This window comes from Alligator mississippiensis, chromosome 9 (genome assembly GCF_030867095.1).
Source record: "Alligator mississippiensis isolate rAllMis1 chromosome 9, rAllMis1, whole genome shotgun sequence".
NCBI classification, from domain to species: Eukaryota; Metazoa; Chordata; order Crocodylia; family Alligatoridae; genus Alligator; species Alligator mississippiensis.
The window spans coordinates 5,870,138-5,892,025 of NC_081832.1; the positions used below are offsets into that span (position 1 = coordinate 5,870,138).

The window sequence follows — 21,888 nt, forward strand, 5'->3', positions numbered from 1 at the left end:
AGATGCATCCCAGGGACAGAGACGTTCAGTGTAGTTGCATCCATTAGTAGAGTTTAACAGCTTCTTCCAGCTTGCTTAAATGGAGTGCTCCCAGCTTCACTGAAGCTTAACCCAGCCATAAAAGCCTTGCTCCTGACCTGCAGAATCACCCTGTGCGCATACAAAGAGTTCGGCTTCCATGTTCAATCAAGCATTGTTCTTTCTGCTGTGACTGCCAGCCAGGATAGTGGGTTTTTCAATGTAGCTTGCTGTTGATTAAGAACTGGACAGATTCCCATCAGCTTGTTTCACCTGCATGTCTGGACTGTCAGCACATAAAGTAACAAACTTAATTCCCTATCCACTGGATTCTGTCCAGCAGCCTAGAAGATTAAAGGCTTCAGTATCAGCCCAGGAACAGTTCAGTTCCCCAAGTTAGCCAGAGGGCAAGCTAGCTGACTGCTGATTTTTCATAAGTCTAGGATTTCCAGAGTCAGATTTTGACCTCAGTCACATCCTCATGGTTTAGACCAGTGGGGGCCAACCTTTTTGTCACAGGTTAACCCTGCATGCCACAAATTAACCCTGCATCCTCCCCAGGTGCCACTCTGATCCACTTCCCTGCCCAAACTTCCACTTTGCTTTCTGCCCCATGTCCTGTACTCCATGTTGATCTGCTGCTCTGTTTTCTGCTCCCTGTCCTGCGCTCACTGCCCCATCTGATGCTGTGTTGCCTGCCCCCATCCTAATTTGCTATGTGCTACTCCTGGCATGCATGCTGTGGGTTGGCCACCCGTGGTTTACACTAATGAAACTCAGAGTGGAAAGCAGGACCTGGTCTATTGAGATGCGTGCAAGTGCCTCACTATATTTGCTGTGCTACATTACATATAAACAGGCTGGGGTAGCAGGTGTCAAACTGAAGGCACAGACCTTATTTAACAGTAACGCTCAAGTTGTCTGCCTAATGGAAGTTAGCCCTAAGCCATGAGCTGGCAGCAGCTTGCCTGGAGATCTCAGGGAAACTTTGCTTTGGACTATACCAGTGTCAATCTAGGGTAACTCTGACTCAAAGGCAGTCACTTGAATGTACATGCGAGCTGGTGCTGTCCCTTTTTGTTATGACATGTTCACCTGGAAAGAGTGAAAGAGCACGTTCACCTGGAAAGAGCAAGGGCCAGATTTGCCTCCCAGCTGCACTGGTTTAAGTCCATGAAGTGAACGGGGATCCACCTCTGCAAGCAAACAGAATTTGGCCCACAGACTTGAGTGGCAGCAACAAATGAATTGGAAGGAAGTGTAAGAGATACAGGGGTTATGGTATAAAATAATATGCTTAATTAGTTCAGGAAGTCCTTTAAATATTTTATGAAGCTACCAACAAGCTTTCTGCTCCTGGCCCTCCGTGGTATCAGAAACCAGCAGGAAGCGGGGGCGCTGACATTTGCAATTCTTCTCCCATAGGTACCTTCCGCTGGCACTAAAGACCACCACAGGTGGCATAAATGGGGCCAAGTCACACCCCCAGTTGGCTAGCATCATCAGGCTTTATGAAGCTTGTAATGAAAGAACATGGCGGAGAAAACTCTGCTCCTTCTTACATCCATACATACATCCATACTTACACATTGTAAATCCTAAGTAACTCCATTGACTGCAGTGAAGTTGCTCACTCCTTACATTTAGATCAGTATCTATCTGGTCCTGTTAAAATGCTGCTATTTTGCCTCTGACTTCCTTTCACTTGGAGCACTACAGCTCTAAACCCAGCAGTGCTTCTTGTACATTTGTCTTCTACATGGGACAGACTCATAGATTCATAGCATGTGTAACCACAAGTCATTTTAGGAGAGACCTGACGTATGCTCCATCTGATGGTGACGTGGCTTTGAACTAGTTTGCAACAACCACTAAGGCATATTTTTGGACCCTGCCTTCTCTTTGGGGCTCAGCAGCTGACATCAAATCCATCCAAACCGACAGATTTCGTTGCTGCTGCTGTTCTGCTCTGACGCTTGTGCTTCAACGTGCAAGGCTGAATTGACAAAACTGAAAATCTAAGCCCAGCTCCCTGCTGTTCTGGCGCACGGTTTAGCCTGGACTACAGGAAAAGAAGCACTTGAAAAGGAAGAAAACACTATGAGCATGATCACTCGATTGCTAAGAATATACAACAGTCAGGCAAGCAATGGAAAACCCTATGCTTGAAACAAACCTCAACTAGACAAAGGACCAGGAAAGAACATATAGGCAAAAACTTGCATGCAAAGTGGGACGCAGTGAATAATGAGTGAATACCTTATGCTTTTGTAGAGGTATTTGCATATGGAGGGCTCTACAAGGGAGTAGCATTGGGCCCATTTTAAGAGAGCTGAAGGGATTCCCCTCAAGTCAGACGGCAAGTCAGCGACAGGACTGGGCCCTGAAGCTCCCAGCTCTCCATTTCGTACACCACTGACATACCGCTGCCATTCGTCTCCTTCAAACTGACTGATTGCCTAGTGAAGAGCCAGGCAGAGCTTGAAAGTACCATGCCCAGATAGGAGACCATTCCCTGGTCTTTGTATTTGCATTTGTAATCAGGCAGGCTAAGGATGGATACCCGAATGTGATGCCGTGTCTTAGGGATGCATCTGGTAGCTGTGTTGGTCTGAGAGAAAAAGAAATGCAAAACTCTACAACTCTTGGTTCAGAGATGATACCTTGTATTAAACCAACTGAGAAACTGCAAAAAAAATCTTTTTCTGCTGGCAAGGTTCTTTGGGTAGATGCGATATCCTTTATTAGACCAACTGAGTAGTTGGAAAAAAGTTCTTAGGGTGCAGTTGCCCTTCATCGGGCAGAGGGAGTCTTTGCTGGTCTGAGACCCCAAGGAATGAGAGAAGCTAAAAGTGTGGTAGGATGTCAGTGAACATATAAAAGGGTAAAAATAGGAAAACAAAAGGTAAATCAGGGGCAGGAGGGGGAAGAAAACAGAGGACAAAAAAAGACCAAAGGGAAAACACTACAGTGGTAATAATATATTATATATATATATATATATATATATATATATAAAATAATAACAGGTGCTAGAAATAAAATGGAAATGCTAGGGAACCAGGAAGAAAAAGGGCGGAGGAGTGGGGCAGGGAAAGAGAGAAAAGGTGGGGAGAAAAAGAGGTCAGGTCAGGCAGGTACCATGTGAATCAGATGTCCGGCAAGTTATAATGCGTCATAAATCCAATGTCTATATTGAGTCCATGATTTTTAGTATCCAGTAGGTTGATCCAGTAGTTTGATGAAGCTTCCTCTTCGCAAAATGGAAGTGTATTTATGGGACTTGTTACCATCTTTAAATTTCCCTGAGCCTGAGGAAGGGATAACTTTTTTGCAATTTCTTAGCTGGTCTAATAAAAGGTATCCTCACTCACCCGAGAGTTGTAGAGTTTTGCATGCTGTGTCTTAGGGCTGTGAGAGCTGCGCTCATTTGAATTGGAGGTAAGGGCTCTTCTTACCTTCGCAATACTGGGCACTGTTATTTTGAGGACCTCCCTCACAGAGGAGCATCGTCTTGCCTTTCATGAAGGGCTGTGCTTGTCCTCACCACGCTACCGTCCCTGAGCAGGGTCCCCCGTAGCATGGCAAGGAAGAAACGCATCCTGACACTGCGCCGAGCTGTTCCCCCACCTGGTCAAGCCACAGGACAAAGCGCATCCCAGAGCTGATTTCATTGTGTCCATCAACGCGCCGATTGTCACGCTGCCTCTCTCTGAATTCCTCAATCCGAATAAACCTCCCCGGCTCCCTGCCTGGCAGACTTTTTTTTTTTTTTAAAGAAAATACATTTAAGAACAGGCATTTCCCTGGGAAAGGCATCTATAAAACAGGGGGGAGGAGGGGATCCCTAGAACTTCCTCTCGTTGCATCCTATCCCCCGACGCTGTTTTTAAAAGACCCCTTTTTCAAGCTTTTGTTCTCGGTTGTGCAGTAGCAGGAAGCAGCATAACGGTTCGGCAGAACAGCAACTATAAAGATCCTCTTGGTTTTTTGTTCTGCTGCAGCTCTGGGGTCACCAGAGCCTATTCCAGTCACACATGCCCCTTATGCTCATTAGCATGCACTGATAACCTGTTTAAAGTCTGAATTTCCTAGAACTGAAAAAGCTTCACCAGGCAAACTGGATCCTGGCAGGAAAGGAGAAGAAAGAATTAAAACAGCAGGATGGGATCCCTGTTGACAAGTCTGTGCGCAGGTGCCACTGTGGTTTGAAGCATTACAGACATGAACACAAAGGTTTTTTCTAACCCTCTCTTGCTTTAAAGCCGTGGTTTTCAACCTGTGGTCCGGAGACCCCTGGGGGTCTGCAGGCTGTGTCTAAGGGGTCCGTGAAAGATGCCTATGATCAATCGTATGTGAATACCCACACGTACAATTCAAAGGGATCTGCACCTCCATTCGAAATGTTGTAAGGGCCCACAAATGAAAAAAAGGTTGAAAACCGTTGCTTTAAAGTTTGATTCAAATGCATGCCGACTTGCAGGAGAGAAATAAGCAACAGAAACGCTGCAGCTCCCTCACTACGAGACGAACATCAGACTGCTCTGCACATAACACAATGGGCTTTGGGGGTTGTGGTAACTCAGGTTCAGGTCTTCCCCCTCCTTATGCCCCAAAGCTGTCCCTCGGCGGCAGTGAATTACTCAGAGGAGTAACTGTTTTGCAGAGCTGGGCTCCAAGTTAGCAAAAGGGTTGCGCTTCTCCAGGAAAACAAATCGAAGAGCCGTTTCAGCATGCCACTGAGGCTAACCCAGGTTATGGTTTTCATGGTGCATTGCTAGTTGTACACAAGGCCCCAGGTGCTTCAGCAGGTGCTCACTGTATAACGGCAATTATTATTATTGGGTGAAGTCCTGCTCCCTATCCACAGCCCAGATACAGAGGATTGACCAAGGGCATCCTCATGCATTTACCTCCCACAAACCGCAGGGCAGGGGCAGAGCTCCACGGCCACTTCAACTGCAGGCACGAGCATCCTACAGCTGACAAACCTACAAGGCAGCCCTTACCTGAGGGCAAGGCTAGAGATCCACCGTTCACACCCCTGCACCTTTCCCTCGTCCTGCAAGAGCTCCAGTGCTCTGGCAAGCAGAGGGTTTACCCTCCTTTCACAGCTTTGTTCCTCCCACAGAGCCAAGCCACTCCACCTCCATCTCCTACTGCCCTGGAGCAGGAAGGCAGAAGCCTTCTTGTTCGTACAGCAATCACTTCTGCCTTCACCATGCATTTCCTAAAGGGACTCTTCAGCTTCAAATAATGACAGCAAGTTTCCTCTGCTCTAAACAGGGGCACACATTTCTATGGTGAATGTCCCCGTTGTCTTGACATCAGCTACTGATAGACGCCACATACTGAGCTTGATGAATCCAGAGATTTATCTGCTCATTCGACTGCTGTGCTCTTCCACATATTTGAAACAGATCAACCCCCCACTTCGAACCGGCGATAGACTGTATTTCTGTGACAATTTTAGAACGGCTGAATTTAGAAGGGCAGGGAGTGATCAAAGCCTCCTTAAAAGCTTCAAATCACCAGCAGTTGGCTTGATCAATCGCCGTGATGGACAAAATGAACTATTCCAAGCAGGAAACCTTACCATCCCTTCAGCTCTCCTGTCAAATATGAATTTTCATTTCCACCTAGGAGAACTTTTCCAGTCTCGGCTCTCTCCTACGCCTGATGAAGGGTGTGCATGGCCAAAAGCTTGCAAATAAATAAAATGATGCTTTTGCAAATATCTAGTTGGTCTAATAAAATATATCAACTCTTCCATGGGTTTTGATTCCTTTTGCCTCTAGACCAGTACGGCTACAACTGGATACCTGACACCTGGAAGATATCAAATTTTCCCCGCTTTTTTAAATGAAAAGTTAATAATTTTACAAGAATTTTCCAGGCATTTTACCCCTGGAAATAAAGGCTTTTACAAGATGGAAGCATTTTACCACCTGATACGCCAACACCAGGGTCCTGCTATTGTTGGAGCAAATTTGCATCTCGCAGAGCACAAACACACAGATGCCTCAGCACAAAAGAAACTCCTGCGCAGAAGAGCTTTCCATCTTTCCGCTCTTCTGTGAAATATGAAACATCATCACCCGGAGGAAATATGCTTCTGCATCCTGCTTGCCACCAGACCGCTTTGAGATTAAAAGCCATTTTCAACCTTTCTCTGTGCCTAACCTGGACAAAATGAACTATTCCAAACAGGAGACTTTACCGCCCCTTCAGCTCTCCTGTGAAATATGAATTTTCATTTCTACCCAGGCTCTCTCTTATGCCTGATGGAGGCTGTGTGTGCCTGAAAGCTTGCAAATAAATTAAATAAATTGTTTCCAAGTATCTAGCTGACCTAATAAAAGATATTGCCTCTTCCACGAGTTTTGATTCCTTTTACACCAATGTACAAACTCACTCATAATAGAAATGAAGGAAGGTGAAAGCAGCTCAGAGAAAACCACTTTGTCTATACTGACCTTGAACAGCTGCCTTTTCAGAGCCTGGTTCACCTTATTTGTTAGTTTTGGTTCATTTATACTGTGAAAAGGTCTGTCCCATGTATCCATCCATAACGGGGCAACACAGAGAAAAACATGCTACGTTTGCTTCACAGGCATGGCTGGACCAGGTAAGGATGTGCTCCTGGTATGGTGATGATGGCCAAGGTCCTACCACAGAGACACATTTATACTGCTAAGAGTGCCTCAACCACCGTAGGATAAACTCTACCAGCACAGGCATTGTGAAGGGTAGAGAAGTCCTCTGCAAATGCATAAATGAATAAAGCAGAACAGGGTACAGGGATGAGCTCTAGCTGTCAAGTTCAAATCCAGTTCTGTGGCTTCCTCTTCTTCCTGATTTGGGTTTTGTCTCAGAAATTTTAGTTCAGGCCCTTCCTTTTGGCTTGAGCTGGGATGAGTACATGTATCTGAGTGGTTTCAGCTGGTGCAGTCTGTAAGAAATACTGCCTAGAGAGTGGGCATGCTACATTTATAGCAGCATTGGTTTTAGTGATTAAAGCCTGGATCTCCCTCTGTCATCTGTAGGAGACTGCAGTCTCTTAAGGCAGACATGCTGTTCACTTAAACAGCAATATTTGAATCTTCAAAAGAGCAAAGAAAATCTCCCCCTCTCATGGTTTGTTGCATGTAATAAGTACCATTGGGCAAACACAATGCTATCTAGACTTAGAAACAGTCCCTTCCTCTGCTCCTGAAATCAAAAAAGATGTTTGAAAGCGGAGAGCTGCGGCATATTATATACGTAGGTGAGAAAATGCAGAATATAAGCTTTGTTGGAAACCAAGGAAGCTGCCTCAGGACGCATACATCTTCTTGGGTCTTTCAAACTAGCGTAGTCCAAACCCTGGATCTGAATTTCTTAGGCGGTCCCTGTCTCTTTATTGAGTAGGACCACAAGCTCATGATTGGAACAAGCCAGATTTGGGGATACTGGGAATCTGAAAGCAGACTTTGCGGCAGGAGTTTCTGTGTAAACACTGGGGAAGCGGTCGCTGTGCATTTCAAAGAAATGAGGGATGTAACAGAAAACCCCAGCGGTCTACCGAGATGCAACAGAGATACGCGTGATGTGCTTCAAGCCTGGCAGGCTAGAAGTTTCCTAAAGCAATACCCTGACAGTGTCGTGATCAAGGAAGAAGCTACTAGATGCCAGAGCTGGGGATTGAACAGGTCTCCATGATGCTAAACACTGGAAATGAGAGGAATGAGCAGTGCCATCCCCCTGAAGAGTAAAAGGGAATTTCCCTGGGAAGGACATATCAATCACAGCCCTGTCTCACCAGTCCTCAGTGCAGCAGGATCAATCAACCACCAAACTTTGTGTTTTGAACAGAAATTTTATTAAGCAGCAAAGCACTCCTGCAGGGCCTGCTGCATCCAGTACATATGTCTTTGCATCTGCAAGTCACAGCAGAGATCAGGATCAAAGGCTGCTGACCGAAGGGAGCATATCTGTGCAATGACAAGCTCAAAATTTGTCTCTATGAGATGGAAGAGCTATTAGAAAAGACAATGGAAGCAGAGGCCAATGGCAAAAAACAATTTGCTGTGCAGACGGCTTGGCTACAGGATTCTGACAGCACTAAAGGCTCAAGGTGACCAGTACTAAATGAGACAGGAAGGCAGAAGAACAGCAGACAGAGAGGGACATGAGCCACAGGTCTGAGACGGGCATGTCAGCGCTAACACACTTAAAATGTAGGTCTGGGATTTTGATTTGACCCAGAAAGGAGACAAGGGGCAGGTACAAAACACTATCCAAAGCTAAAAATCAGGAGCACTCACAAGCTGTTTCTTATTCGGTTTCTAAGGGTTTGACCACTCAAGGAAATGAATTGGAATGACTATGCACCAGTAATGCCTTGTGTGGACACACTTATTCCAGAATAAGACAATCACACGCTGAGTCATTCTGAAGCAATTACTGCACTTTAAATTCACACCCTTCGTCAGTCTTAAATAACACAGTGTATCCTGCCCATTTAACGTAATGAAGACTTCAAACAGACACATACATTTTAACTCTCTTTAAAGGCAACTCCAAAGCTCATATCCCAGCTAAACTTCCCTGAAACCTGGGATACATGGGTTCGGGCAGGGAGGAAGACTTGGGTTTATCCTACGGCCCCTTTAGATTGTGTTGGCAAAGTACAGAGGACTCAGAATAAAAGAGAACTGGGCTCGAGGGAGCTCACATCCAAATTACAGCTCAGGTCCATCTGGCCAGGTAGCAAGCATGCATGAAGAAGGAAGCAACTGTATATTGAACCTGTGGAAGTCGCTCCCACAAGAATTTTCAAGAGTGCAAAGTCTTTTCTAATCCATTTTGGAAAGTATATTTAAAGGAGTTAAATACCAACGGGTGAACTACACCACCAGGCAGAAGGCCTGAACAAGGAGGGCTCTATGTACAACTAAGTGTGACTTTGGTCCTTGTACATACTTGAGGCTTAACTTGTACACTTAGGCCCTGAAGTGGCACTTGAATTATGTGCCAAGCCTTGGGTAAGCTTTCTGCTCAGTTAATCTCACCCAACATAATATGCAGCTCCATGGGACAGGCAGGCAGATCAAAAAGCTGGAAGTTATATTAACCTCTCATGCTTCAGGGCTTCATCTAGAAGGAATTTCCCCCCCACTGCAAAAATGCTTCATAGTGATCTCAGGCACACTGGCATATTTATTTACCTGCGTCTGGAAAAGGAGCTAGAGGTCGCTGCCAACAAAAATAGTTGACTACAATGGCTGATAGTCTGTCTCCTCTGCTATAGTAACTGTTCTCTATCAAATGCTGGAGAGAGACTTCTTCGGAAATAACAGCACTCACTGAGAACTGAGTCCATATTGCTTTTTGCAAATCATTTGCAACCATCTTAAATTAGTCACCTATTATGATGCCTGCTTCCTGATTGAATGATGAAAACTTTCTGAGCAGAAGATAACGAGTGAGGTGTAACAAACAGAGAGCAACTAATAGCGCATTTGCAGACAGAGAATAATTTGGAGTTTGTAAACATTTTAATGAGTACCTAGCTATTGCCTGACTATTTGCAAACAGCTAACACAACCCAACAGATAGCAGCAGAATGAGGCTAGCCTGTTTGCTCTTTAAACAGATCATTAAAAATCCTCCCCCCTCCATCACGTGGGAACAAATATTGCCAGGAATCTGAATACCTGCTCACATTACTGCCAAGTTGACATGCAGAACTGCAAAGGTTTTCAACCGTTCTAAATATAACAACATATCTAGTGGCGCACACGGCACTCAATCAGCCTGATTGTTAAATCTCGTCGTCTTCATAGCATCCCCGTAGTGACGCATGAACTTGTCTGAAGCCTACAAAATGCACAAAAGCAGCCACCTCTATCTGCTGCCCTCCCATAACTTCATTTAGCAAGATTTCATCTTATGTACCGGCGTTTTCTGTTTTCATGAGTCTTGTTTCTTTGGTTGCTCTTCCACGGCTGTTGTGGCAACAAGCACACAGTGACATCCTCTGTCGGGACTATGGAATGACTTCACGCAGAACCCGTCTGCTCCTGGGCTTTGCCATCCTGGGTGCATCGTGCCATTGAAGTGACAGGGTTGAGCTTCCCCCAGCACTGAAGAGCCCAGGAAGAAACCGGCATTGAACAAGGATGAATGTTGAAGGTGCGGTGCCTTGGCCGTGCTGCCCTTTAGACACAGTCCATAAGGACTCCATGCTTACCCCCTCACCCTGGAGTTGGTTGCATGACTAAGGGAACAATAAAGTAATGTAAACCCCAACATGGCACGTCACAGGAGCTCCAGTCTCAGCGTGCAGGTCGTTTCAACAATGATAGAGTTCAATTCATCATTAAGCCCTGGGTGGGACAGAGGTCAGCAAGATCACTAGAGGCGTCTCCTTGGGCTTATCTGAACCAAGGGCTTCACCTACAAACCTGCTCAGCTTCCGTCCTCAGGGTTTGAAATACAGGGGGGCCCGGGGGGGGGTGAGCCCTCCCATAAGAGACAAGAGCCCCTGGCCTGCCCCATGCCTTTCCAAGCAGCTCCGGCAGCGGTGGTGGCTCCTTCTTGCTTCCTGCTGCCGCCACAGACCCCCCAAGAGTCCGAGCGTCCTTCAAACCCTGTTCACCCTCCACTTAAATAGTTAAAAAAACCCTTTTCTTCCAACTATTTAAGTTTAATTATTTAATAAAAGGTATCAGATTCACTCAAAGAACCTGAATTCGCCCTCCATGCACTCTTCTCAGAGAGATCCTGCCACCCCCATTACCTGGACAGTAATGATCTAGGGAGTCAAGAGAAGCTTCTTAGCCCTTTCCAGCAGCATCAGTGTCTGCTGACACGGTCACGTGGGCAACTCTGCCACATCCCCACGTGACAACGTGCTGGGTTACAAGAGCAGGACCCGCACTTGTCACACGTGTGCTAGGACAGCGGGACGCGGTGTCCAGGGAAGTGCTGGATGATGCATCGCTAGAGTGTTTCAGGAAAAGGCTGGAGGTAGATCAGACCCTGTGCAAATGGGCTTGAAAGTGCTGGTCATTCTCCAAGATGAGGCTGTCCCATAAAATGAGCCTTGAGCATACCTCTTGTCCTTATTATAAAGTGAAAAGTGGCACTGGGGGGGGGAACGATGGGGATTTCAATAATGATCTGGACGGGGTTGGGGGAACAATCCAAATCCAAGAAAGCTGCACGCTCAGTTTTGGAAACGGTGGGAAAGCAGCCAGCACACAGACGACTCTCATGCTATCCCTCAGTGTGGCCATATGACATTCGAAATGGTGTAGGATCCGTGTGTGACCCCTTGCCACTACAGTTTCATAGATGTTCGGGGCTGGAAGGCACCTTACAGATCATCGGGTCCAGCCCCCTGCACTTGGGCAGGGAAGACCGCTGGTTTCAGACGACCCCAGCAAGGTGGGCATCAAGATGATTTTTGAAGATGGCCAGGGTGGATGACTTTCTTGAACCTTGTCTCCTCAGTAGTACAGCATTCGGTTTAAAAATGTACCCGGGGCTCCTGCTTAAAAGCATGAGGCAGGCACCAGGGAAGGAAGTCACAGGAACATCAGATCGTGGCTGAGTGATGTTGTAGGCGGGAGAGTCCAGAAATGATGGGACAGGCAAGGATGGCTTAGGGTGATATTGTAGATTGGACCAAGGGTGTCATTGGGAGAAAGTTAGTTGTCACTTTCTCCCAATGTAAAAGTGTAAGAGACCTGGGGAAGCATGTAAAAGACATGGGAAAGAGTGCAAGAGACCGGAGGAGGGTTATAAGAGATGCAGGGAAGAGTGTAAGAGACATGGGGAAGAGTGTAGGAGACCTGAGGAGGAGTGTAAGACACCTGGGAAAGAGTGCAAGAGACATCAGAAAGAGTGTATGAGAACTAAAGAAGAGTGTAAGAGACCCAGGGAAGAGTGTAAGAAACTGGAGGAAGATTATATGAGACCTGGAGAAGAGTGCAAGAGACCCGAGGAGGAGTGCAAGAGACCCGAGGGAGAGTGTAACAGACCTGGGGAAGAGTGCAAGAGACCAGGGGAGTGTGAGAGACCCGGGGAAGAGTGTAAGAGACATGAGGAAGAGTGTATGAGATCTAAAGAAGAGTGCAAGAGACCCAGGGAAGAGTGTAAGAAACTGGAGGAAGATTATATGAGACCCGAGGAGGAGTGCAAGACACCGAGGAGGAGTGCAAGAGACTGAGGAGGAGTGCAGGAGACCCGGGGAGGCGTGCAAGCCTTCAGGAAGATCGCCTCGCACTCGAAAGCTCGTCCTTCATCCCAGCACGCCGCTGTCCAACAGCCCGCCCTGCGCAGCCCTGGCCTCTCGGCTCCGTCCAGGACCATCGAGCCACAGCTCTGCCGCCGCCCGCCCGCCCCTCATGCCTGGAGCAGGAAGCGCGGAGCTGTGCGAGGCGCCGCCGCTGCCCCGGCCCTCGAGGACCCGCCGCCCCCGGCTCCAGCCCGCGTGAGCGGGGCGGCGCGGGGCGAGGCGAGGCGAGGCGAGGCGAGGCGGCAGCCCGTGGCCGTGCCCCGCCCGGGGGGGAGGCAGGCGGGCGGTGCGGGCAGGCGGTGCGGGCGGCGCGGGGCGGCATGGACGGCGGCGCCCCGGACAACGCGTCGGGGCCGGCGGAGGGGGGCGGCCGGTTCGGCGCGGCGGGGACGGCGGCGCTGGGCGCGCTGATGGCGCTGCTGGTCGCGGCCACCGTGCTGGGCAACGCGCTGGTGCTGCTCGCCTTCGCCGCCGACTCCAGCCTGCGCTCGCAGAACAACTGCTTCCTCCTCAACCTGGCCATCTCCGACCTCTGCGTGGGTAAAGCACCGCGCCGCCGCCCCGCGCCGCCCCGCGCCGCACCGCACCGCGCCGCCACCCCGGGATCGCGCGCGGCGGCTGCCGGCAGCGTCCTGCAGGGGAGGGGGCTGGAGGGGCGCATCCTGGAGGGTTTCAACCTGGAGGGTCTGGAGGGGTTGATGGTGAAGGATTTGATCCTGGAGGGTTTGGAAGGGTTGATGCAGGAGGGTTTGAACCTGGAGGGTTTGATCCTGGAGGGTTTGGAGGGGCTGATGCAGGAGGGGTTGATCCTGGGAGGATTTGATGCTGGAGGGTTTGGAGGGGCTCATCCTGGAGGGTTTGATCCTGGAGGGTCTGGAGGGGTTGATGGTGAAGGATTTGATCCTGGAGGGTTTGGAGGGGTTGATGCTGGAGGGTTTGATGCAGGAAGGTTTGATCCTGGGAGGGTTTGATGCTGGAGGGTTTGGAGGGGTTCATCCTGGAGGGTTTGGAGGGGCTGATGCTGCGTGAGGCAGGGGATGGACTACGTGGGACCTGTGGAGGTCCCATCCAGCCCCATGGCTGAAAGGAGCTCAGCCCTGCCCAAGAAACGACTCTGTTTTCTGCCCCTTTAACGGCCGTGAGACTGGACCAGCTGGAGCTGGGGTCTGCCTGTCCTTACGCTCCCGTTCGTTGGTGTAGTGTCTGTTTGCAGCCCCTCGGCAACAGGCTGGCACCTTCGCAGCTGGGTCACAAGCCAGGGGCAGGTGCCCAGAGCTGCCTGGTTTCAACATCCCTGCCCCGCTCTCCCCGCAGGTGCCTTCTGCATCCCCTTCTATGTGCCCTACGTGCTGACGGGGAGGTGGACCTTTGGGAAAACCTTCTGCAAGCTCTGGCTAGTCATTGATTATCTGCTCTGCACCTCCTCAGTCTTCAACATCGTCCTGATTAGCTATGACAGATTCCTCTCCGTGACAAGAGCGGTGAGTACCGACATGGCAAAGGATGGCAGGATCCCCCTCCCCTCCCTTTCCTCTCTGCATGCCTGCACACTAATTAACAGCCTTTTGGATCCCCGGAAATTATGACTTGTTTCGCCCGGTGACAGCAGCAAACAATTCTTGGAAAATATGCAATGCAGTGGAGCACCTTGGCTTCAGATTATGATTGTTGTTTGACACAATCAAATGGTTTGAGGTTCAAACTCCATTATGCAGGTTGTCCCTCATCAGCTGACAGGGAAAGAAGGTGTTTGAGTGACAGCCAGTCTCTCCGAGTGAAGTAAGCAGGCCTTTTATTAACTCCCCATGCTTATTATTTCCAGGAGAACAAACTGATCACAATAGGCGCTCCAGTAGACAGCTAGGGGAGCTTGCTCATGAGTGCAGAGGAGTTCAAGGCTAGCGCCTGCAAGCAATACCAGGTTACTTCGGTACCAGGGAAGGATGCTCAACACCTTGCATGAGCTGGTCAGCAAAGCAGGAGATTGAAGGCTGTTCTGCCTGGCTCCAAGCGTGATATGAAATCTCTGCAAACACGGCCCAAGTTGTCAAGTTCAGCCGCAGGGATTCAGAGCCAAACTCCTACTGAGTTCGGGGACATCTGGATGTGAGGCTCAGCAGGGCAAAATGCATCAGCTGGGGCCCTGATGCTCCCCGAGTTTCACTTCCAGCCCTGACAACGGCTTGCTTGTACAGCCTTAATAGGTCTGGGCCTCAGTTTACCCATCTGTAAAATGGGGGCAACCCCCCCCCACTAGTTGCTGAGAGTGGGCTGAGCTATACTATTCAGATTCATTGACCTAAGGGGTGGCTTTTTACCTGAAATGTACTGACTCCATTCCTGATGGTGTAAAGTCAGGTCATGAGCCAGGTGTATTTTTGGAGCTGAAAACCAGGGGTCTCATTTCTTACCGTGGGAGCATGTGAAATATCTAGCAATTGTGCCCATTGCCTACAGGGCAAAGATTTGTTACACTGCTGTGATATTGCCTAGCAACTTTGCCAGAAACGCTGCAGTTTGTCTGTCAAGCAGCCTAAACCAGTTGGTATTTTTGGTCACGTCTAAGAAAAGATTTCCACTCCCCAGGTCACATACCGAGCCCAGCAAGGCAATACGAAGCAAGCAGTGCTGAAGATGGTGATGGTGTGGGTGTTAGCCTTCCTGCTTTACGGACCTGCAATTATCAGCTGGGAATACATCACAGGCCAGAGCAACATCCCTGATGGGGAATGCTATGCTGAGTTTTTCTACAACTGGTATTTCCTCATGACAGCCTCCACCCTGGAGTTCTTCACCCCCTTCATCAGCGTCATGTTTTTCAATTTGAGCATCTACATGAACATTCAGAGACGCACCAAAATGCGCCTGGATATCTTTCATGAAGTGCACAGCCAGTCCTTCACAGAAGGGATGGAAACGAGCCCAGAAGCAAAGCTGTCTTTGAAATGCTGCAAGTGGGAGCAGAAGGAGCCAGCCGAATCCCCAGACCTTCCAAAATGCGACATGCCACAAGCAGCTGCTGAGGCCAGTCCGAGCCCCAATGATGCACTGAACGCGGGCTCAAAGAGCCCTGGGAAGCCAAAGACCTGCAACAAAAAGAACTGTAAATACTCAGCCTCTACGCTGTCTTTAGAGAAACGGATGCGGATGGTCTCCCAGGGCATCACGCAGCGGTTCAGGCTCTCCAGGGACAAGAAAGTGGCAAAATCCCTAGCGGTTCTTGTAGGCATTTTTGGGATTTGCTGGGCACCATACACCCTCCTCATGATCATCCGAGCTGCTTGCCATGGCCACTGCATCCCTGACTACTGGTACGAGGCCTCCTTCTGGCTCCTGTGGATCAATTCTGCCGTCAACCCCGTGCTCTACCCCCTCTGCCACTACAGCTTCAGAAGAGCATTCATCAAACTCCTGTGCCCCAAGAAGCTCAAGATCCAACCGCACAACTCCCTCCAGCACTGCTGGAAGTGAGTTGATTCTCCCAATTCAGTCGCTCCCGTGGGTGAGTTTGCTGCAATTTGGGATGCTGGAAGAGCAGAGCGGTCGCTCTTGCAGGGAGCAGGTAGCAGCATATTTAGTATTAGCTTCTTATGTGCTATTGATGGGGACAAAAATGGGGAGACGGGCGGGGTTCACTTAATGCAGTGCCACTTAACTACATCCTTTACCACCTATGTGTACAAAAGATCGCTCGTGCCAAAGGGGGGATGCCATTTATTGAAAAAAAGAAAAGCCCGATGTCAGTCTCATCTAACCCCCTTTAATGAATACATAGCTTAGCCATTGGCAAGCTAGATATTGCTTGGGAATGCAAGGTTCCCCACTTGCAGGTGCACGTGGGCAAGATCGAGCAAATGTCTCAAACATTTCCTTGAGGGGCGGGGGGGGTGGAAAACCAAGCTTATTCATTACAAACTATTGGTGCTGCAGTAGTGTCTAAGACGAGAGTCGTAGCCCAAGACTCTGCTACTGCGCTGTACACAACAATGGACAGTTGTCTATCCCAGAGAGCTAATAACCTAAGCATCAGATAAGGGAAGATAAGGAGAGAATACCGAGCAGCATGAAAAGCAGGGACCAGGGTGCACCAGCTGGCTGTCATAAGCTATCCGTGTGTGTCTGTAACTGTGATTTCCTGTTATTAGAGCAGATAAACCCCTCTGGTCAGGAGATGCCATGGATGCCCATGTTACATACCTGTGAGCAGAAGCTTGAAGCCTTTTTCAAAGGTTTTGTTGTATTGGAGGAGGGGTTTTCACCGCTTGTACAAGGGCCTGCGTTAGAAGCTGAGCGCTGTAATTCAGGGCTGTCCAACCATCAGCAGCCGGGGCCGCGTGCCCCGTGGTCCGTGCTAGCGGGAACCACACGCCAGTCAGAGCGATAGAGGCGGAGGCAGCAGGGTGGAAGCCCAGGGGCTGCTTGTTAACTCCTCGCAGGCCACATGCAGCCCGTGGGCTACCAGTTGGACAGCTCTGCTTCCCAAATCAGCAGATCTCCAGGCTTCCCGTGTGCACCACCTCTGGGCCCTGTCTGCACCTGACCAGGTGCTCACTGGAGTGGGGAGGGAGGGATAGTCCTGGTCCTGGTCTCCTTAGGCCCTTCTCCCCCTCCCATAATGTTCCACGTGGCTTTTGCCCATTGCACGAGGCTGGGGGAAGCAGGCGCGGCTTCGTGCTGCCACATAAGAGCTCCTGGAGCTGCTTCTGTACTGGGCCGTCTGTCATTTCCCAAGTGATCGGCCAGGCCTGCGAAGCCCATGATCTTCAAGGCTGTAAAGCTCCTCAGAGTGCTCTGAAGCAGATACCTGAAAACTTGCAAGCCTCTTAGTAAGCTTCTTAAAGCCTCTGGCTCTCTGAGGGCTGCTCACTGCAACACCCACATTCGAGCATCAACTCACTGTTTCCCTATTAGTCCTTTTGATTCTTGCTAAAACTGCAATTAAATTTTGCCATCTTCCACTACCTGATTAAGCACGCCACCCTCTAGGCCTGGAGAGCCTCCCCTCCATCAGCTGCTCTACATAAAAATCTCACCTCTTTCAAACAGCTTTCCTCTCTTTTGCTCCCTGTACCCACCTGTACTCACCCCCTCTTCTGATGTGCTGCCCCGTCTCTCACCTTGGGTTTGTCCGTCTTTCCTTGTTCAGACTACGTGCTCTTTGACTGTGCTTGTAAAGTACCAAGTGGATTTACAAGTACTATCACAAGTATCCTTCCAAACATAGCTGCATAAGAAATACAGCAAGATTGTTGGTCCCTGTGGGATGCTGGAACTTGCATCAGAGTAGTGAGATCTGGAAATTACCTCTGTAATGGGATTCAGCTACAGCGTGCGTCAGATATTAACTTCTTCACACTCTCAGCCCTGCTGGTGCGACACTGCTAAGTGTGGCCCAGTGAGTAGTTTAAGCCTCTTCTCTAAGATTTTCTATATGTTTTGGGGAAATGAGTGATACAGCAGCAGTCACTGGCACAAGCCTGGTCTGCAAGATCCCATTTAGTAAGCCCCAGGAAGCGCTGTCCCCTCCTGCCCAAACGACTGATGGCCTTGGGTCAGATAACACACGTGTCCAATTGCAACACTGAGGTTTAGTGGCCCAGGGAGCAGGGCAATAGGTCTGAGAGACCTGGGCTCTTTGGCACAACACTTTGTCTCTGCTTCCCATCCAACGCTTTGACAATTCGTGCTTTTTTAGACTGTACCCTCCTCTGGGGCGGGGAAGGTTTCTGGCTGAGAGTGCGTATTACCTTCTGATTTCAGCAGGGTTCTCAAGATGCTAGTGTAACATAAAGACATAATAATTAGTTACCATGGCAAAAGCTCAGATTTAGCAGGACAGTATAAAGGAACTGGAGGTCATGAGTCTGAAATTACATCTGCAAATAAGAGGTCCATGCGCTGTCAGGTAGCCCTAAAGCACCCTATGACTTTGTGATTCCCAAGTACACGTCGCTGCTGTCAACATGACTGTGTTTCTTGGCCTTTGCTAGGAATAAAAGAAATAATATACTCATTCCAGTAACATATGTTGGTTAAATCAATATTGTCATCTAAAGTCAAATTTTTGTCCTGGCTTGTGTGTGCAGTGTCCGGATCTTGTAACAGGCTCAGTTTGGTAATTATTACATGCTGGTTAAGATATATATCCTTTGACACAAGGTATATACTAAGACCTGCTGTTTTGCGTACTGTCAAGTCAACTTGTTCCTTCCTTGTCTGCTGCCAACCTGTGGAAAGCTTAATAAAAAGTATTTTTATATGAAGTTTGCCAAGTGCTTTATAGAAAAGATGTCTGAAAAGTACAGGGCACACGAACCCATGAAGTCCACACATCTCGAGTGAAAACCAGTTTATGAAACGGCTAGATTTTTTCTGCCATAGATTAGCCATGCTTGGAGAGCACCTCGTGTACCGAGTGAGTGAACAATACAATTCTTCTCAAGTCCAGCTCTTTTACACCATTCATATAATTTTGATCTGAAAAAGATTATATTTCTGCTCACTGCCCTTGTGATCCAAAATTGTTCTCCTTACAAAAGGAAGGGAGTATAAATGCAAAGTAAAGGTGGCCGTCTTCCTAGAGCTTCAGGCTGGAAGGCCCCATTAGATCATTTAGTCTGACCATGATGATAGTTTAGAAACACAACGAGCATCTGTGCGATTGCAAAAGGGAGGAAAAGTGGCACGTTTTGTTATTCTGTGTCTTCAGTCAACAGGCTGACTTCCCATTCCTCAACCCCAAGAAAGTATTTGGTTTTTCTTTGGGTTGAACCTGAAAAGTAAAGTATCAGGACTGCCACGTCTGGACTTCCCTGACTTAGCCTAAAGCCAAGCGATCCCTGATCAGCATGGTTTGTCCCTTTTATCCTGCCCCTCCTGCTAACAATGAATACACTTGGCATTGCACCCTGGTGTTTCTTGGGCATGGGAAGCAGTGAACGATCACAAGAATGTCTCTGGGGATTTCAGAGAGGACGAAACCTGAGCAGCCAGCATATATTCATAAGAGACATCCTGATGCAGCAGGCAGAACATAAGGAGGAAATCACATAACATCCAAACCATCCTCCCAGTAAAAAGAAATTGCCTCGAGGGAAGGTAGAACTAGGATCCACAAAGGGAGAGGAAAAAAAACCCAGGAGGGGACACTGCTGTTGGGTCACTACCTGCATTTGGCTGCCAAAGCTCAAGGCCTGATGGATCCCCTTGTCTCCAGCAGGACAGAGATGGAAGTGGTAGTTACAAGGCCGGGCTGCAGGCAGCCCTTAGAGACATCCAAGGGTCCCCAGCGTGGAAGCCTTATCGCAAAAATGACAGCAGAAGTGCATGCTGTACTACTGCGAATGCTCTTTTGAATCATGCTTCTCCTGATGCAGAATATGAGGATGCTGAAAGGGAGGTCAGTCCGGGTCCTCACCACAAGGGCCAGGGTCAAACCTACAGGAGAGGCTAAAAACTACAATAAAGCACCTTGGGTCACAAAACCCTCAGCCCCACACTGGAGTTTGGATGCCTGAGCTTTCTGGGCAGGCTAAACTATCCAGCCAAGTGAATTAAAATACTGCTGACTGCTTACAGAGCAGAATGCATATGGCCTACATCAGATGACCCCAACTCATTCAAAGGTTCACATTTTCTCTTGGACAGACTCCTAAAGTAGCATCCGCTGCTCTTGTATGTCCATGCCTCCCAAAAATAAAAGGGCATTTTCTTGCACTTATAAAACAGATACCTAATGACCTGATTTCTGCCCCTTACACCCCACCTCGCTCTGCAGAGGCACATTTTGTGCATCTAAACTCTGCCCGATGCTATTTTTGAAAGCTGGGTCCAGCCACTTCCCAACAAATAGCCTTTGCCCATGACATCTAAGTCAAAACCAGCACCCAAGTTGGTAGTGAAGAAAATCTAGCACAACTGCATCCCACAGCATGTCAGGGTGTGCACAGACACACAGATTATCAGCCATTTCTACGTGCAGGGATGGGCTGGGGGAAGAAACAGACTGAGGAAGCTTGTTATTGGCATAGGTGTTTTACCTGTCGGCTCTTGAACAGAGAGGAAAGCCAGGACAAATGATGGCTAAAACCTAAACAAGTCTGGTCTGGTTGTGGTCAATAGTCAAATCTCTTGCAAATTCGATGCACAAGATAGCAATAATAGAAACACAGCGGGGGGGAAGCAAAGTAAGTAAATATAGAACAGCCTCCCAGATCACTAATGCAATGCATGCTGCTTTTCCCTCCTGTAAAGCCTCTCCCCTGCGCCTTCAGCCCTTATGTAATAGGATCTTCGCCTGAGCAAGGAGCTGCTGACGGGACTTTTGTTAGACATAATCAACTAAAAAGATTAGAGATTTCCCATTCTCCTCCATCCATCTCCCCAAATGTATGAAACATATTCACAAACACATTCACATTAATGTCCTGCATTTTACATATTGGCTTAAGCTTCTAGTCAGCCCTCGAGAGAAGACATGCACCAGCAGACTCTCCCTGTGCCTGAAGAAGGCACCTGTTCCTGCAAGCTTGCAAAGAACAACTTTTCCAACTACTCAGGTGGTCTAATAAAACATGTCACATTTACCCAAATAACCTTGTCTACCCATGTCCATAGACCAACACGGCTCCAATGAACATCCCTGAAACACATTACATTATTATTAGGCAAGACCCTAGGCTTAACAGAAACTAGCCCAGGGCTACTTCAGTGTTTCTGCCTTGTGCAAACTCCCCCGTCCAGGAGGGTCAGTTCATTGAGCCTATACTGAATCAATAAAAAAGCATTAAGCTCCTGAATATCAGAAATATTCTTTCTGGTGCAGCTCATGGCTGCACATGACAAGCTATGCAATAAGCCAAAATAGTATCTTTGAGGCTTTTTTTTTTTTAAATATATAGTCCTGGTCTCCTTTTATCAAAGAAACTGGGCTATTCATATTCCCTTATGAGTTAGGCAACTGGCTAATGAAGGACACCTATCAACCAGAAGCCCACTGCCTTGCTTACATCCAATGTTGCCAACCGAGTTGTTAAAAAAAAAATTGCAAGATCAAAAAACTAATAGGTTTGTTTCCTTTTCACTGTGGCTTTTGCACATCCTTCCCTGCAGCCCCAGGAGCTAGGAACACCTATTTCTTTGAAGTGGGAGTGGAGGTTCTTGCACGCTGACATGAGTCTGGAAGCTGGGGTCCTAAGGAACACCCCCATCCTCATGGGAGTCATGAACAAAACTGCAGGATTAGCAACATGGCTCATCCCACGGGGAAGCAGGAGAGTGGCACTTCGCTTTCAGGGATTGACAAGATCTGGAGGCTAGAATCTGGATTGCAACCTGCATCTGATCCAAACAGGAGACTCACTGGCTGCACGCACAGATGTGTAAGACAAACGTGAATGTTATCATTTAATACAGCCATACTGTACTTATTCATAAGAAAAGTTGAAAGGTTAAAAGCAAAAGCCACATACCAAAGAGAAGCCTCTGGATTGAATACTCGTCCCCAGGTTTTATTGGATGTGAGATCAAGTCTCAAGGTTTGAATCTTGGATGCTGAGCATCCTGAAATCTGTTATGTTCTCATC

The 21,888-nt window shown here is 48.3% G+C and overlaps 1 protein-coding gene across 1 annotated transcript; it reads left to right on the forward strand.

The window, feature by feature from the left end:
- Positions 1-12,624: 12,624 nt before the first annotated feature.
- HRH3 (histamine receptor H3) lies at positions 12,625-18,567 on the forward strand. Its single transcript, XM_059713055.1, has 3 exons — positions 12,625-12,844; positions 13,619-13,785; positions 14,891-18,567. The coding sequence occupies exons 1-3, from the start codon at positions 12,625-12,627 to the stop codon at positions 15,773-15,775; spliced, it is 1,272 nt and encodes a 423-aa protein (XP_059569038.1). The 3' UTR covers positions 15,776-18,567.
- Positions 18,568-21,888: the final 3,321 nt, after the last annotated feature.

Coding starts and splice junctions, on each gene's coding strand:
- HRH3 (XM_059713055.1), top strand. CDS start 12,625: ATGGACGGCGGCGCCCCGGACAACGCGTCGGGGCCGGCGGAGGGGGGC. Junction 12,845..13,618: donor CATCTCCGACCTCTGCGTGG/GTAAAGCACCGC, acceptor CTCTCCCCGCAG/GTGCCTTCTGCATCCCCTTC. Junction 13,786..14,890: donor TCCTCTCCGTGACAAGAGCG/GTGAGTACCGAC, acceptor TCCACTCCCCAG/GTCACATACCGAGCCCAGCA.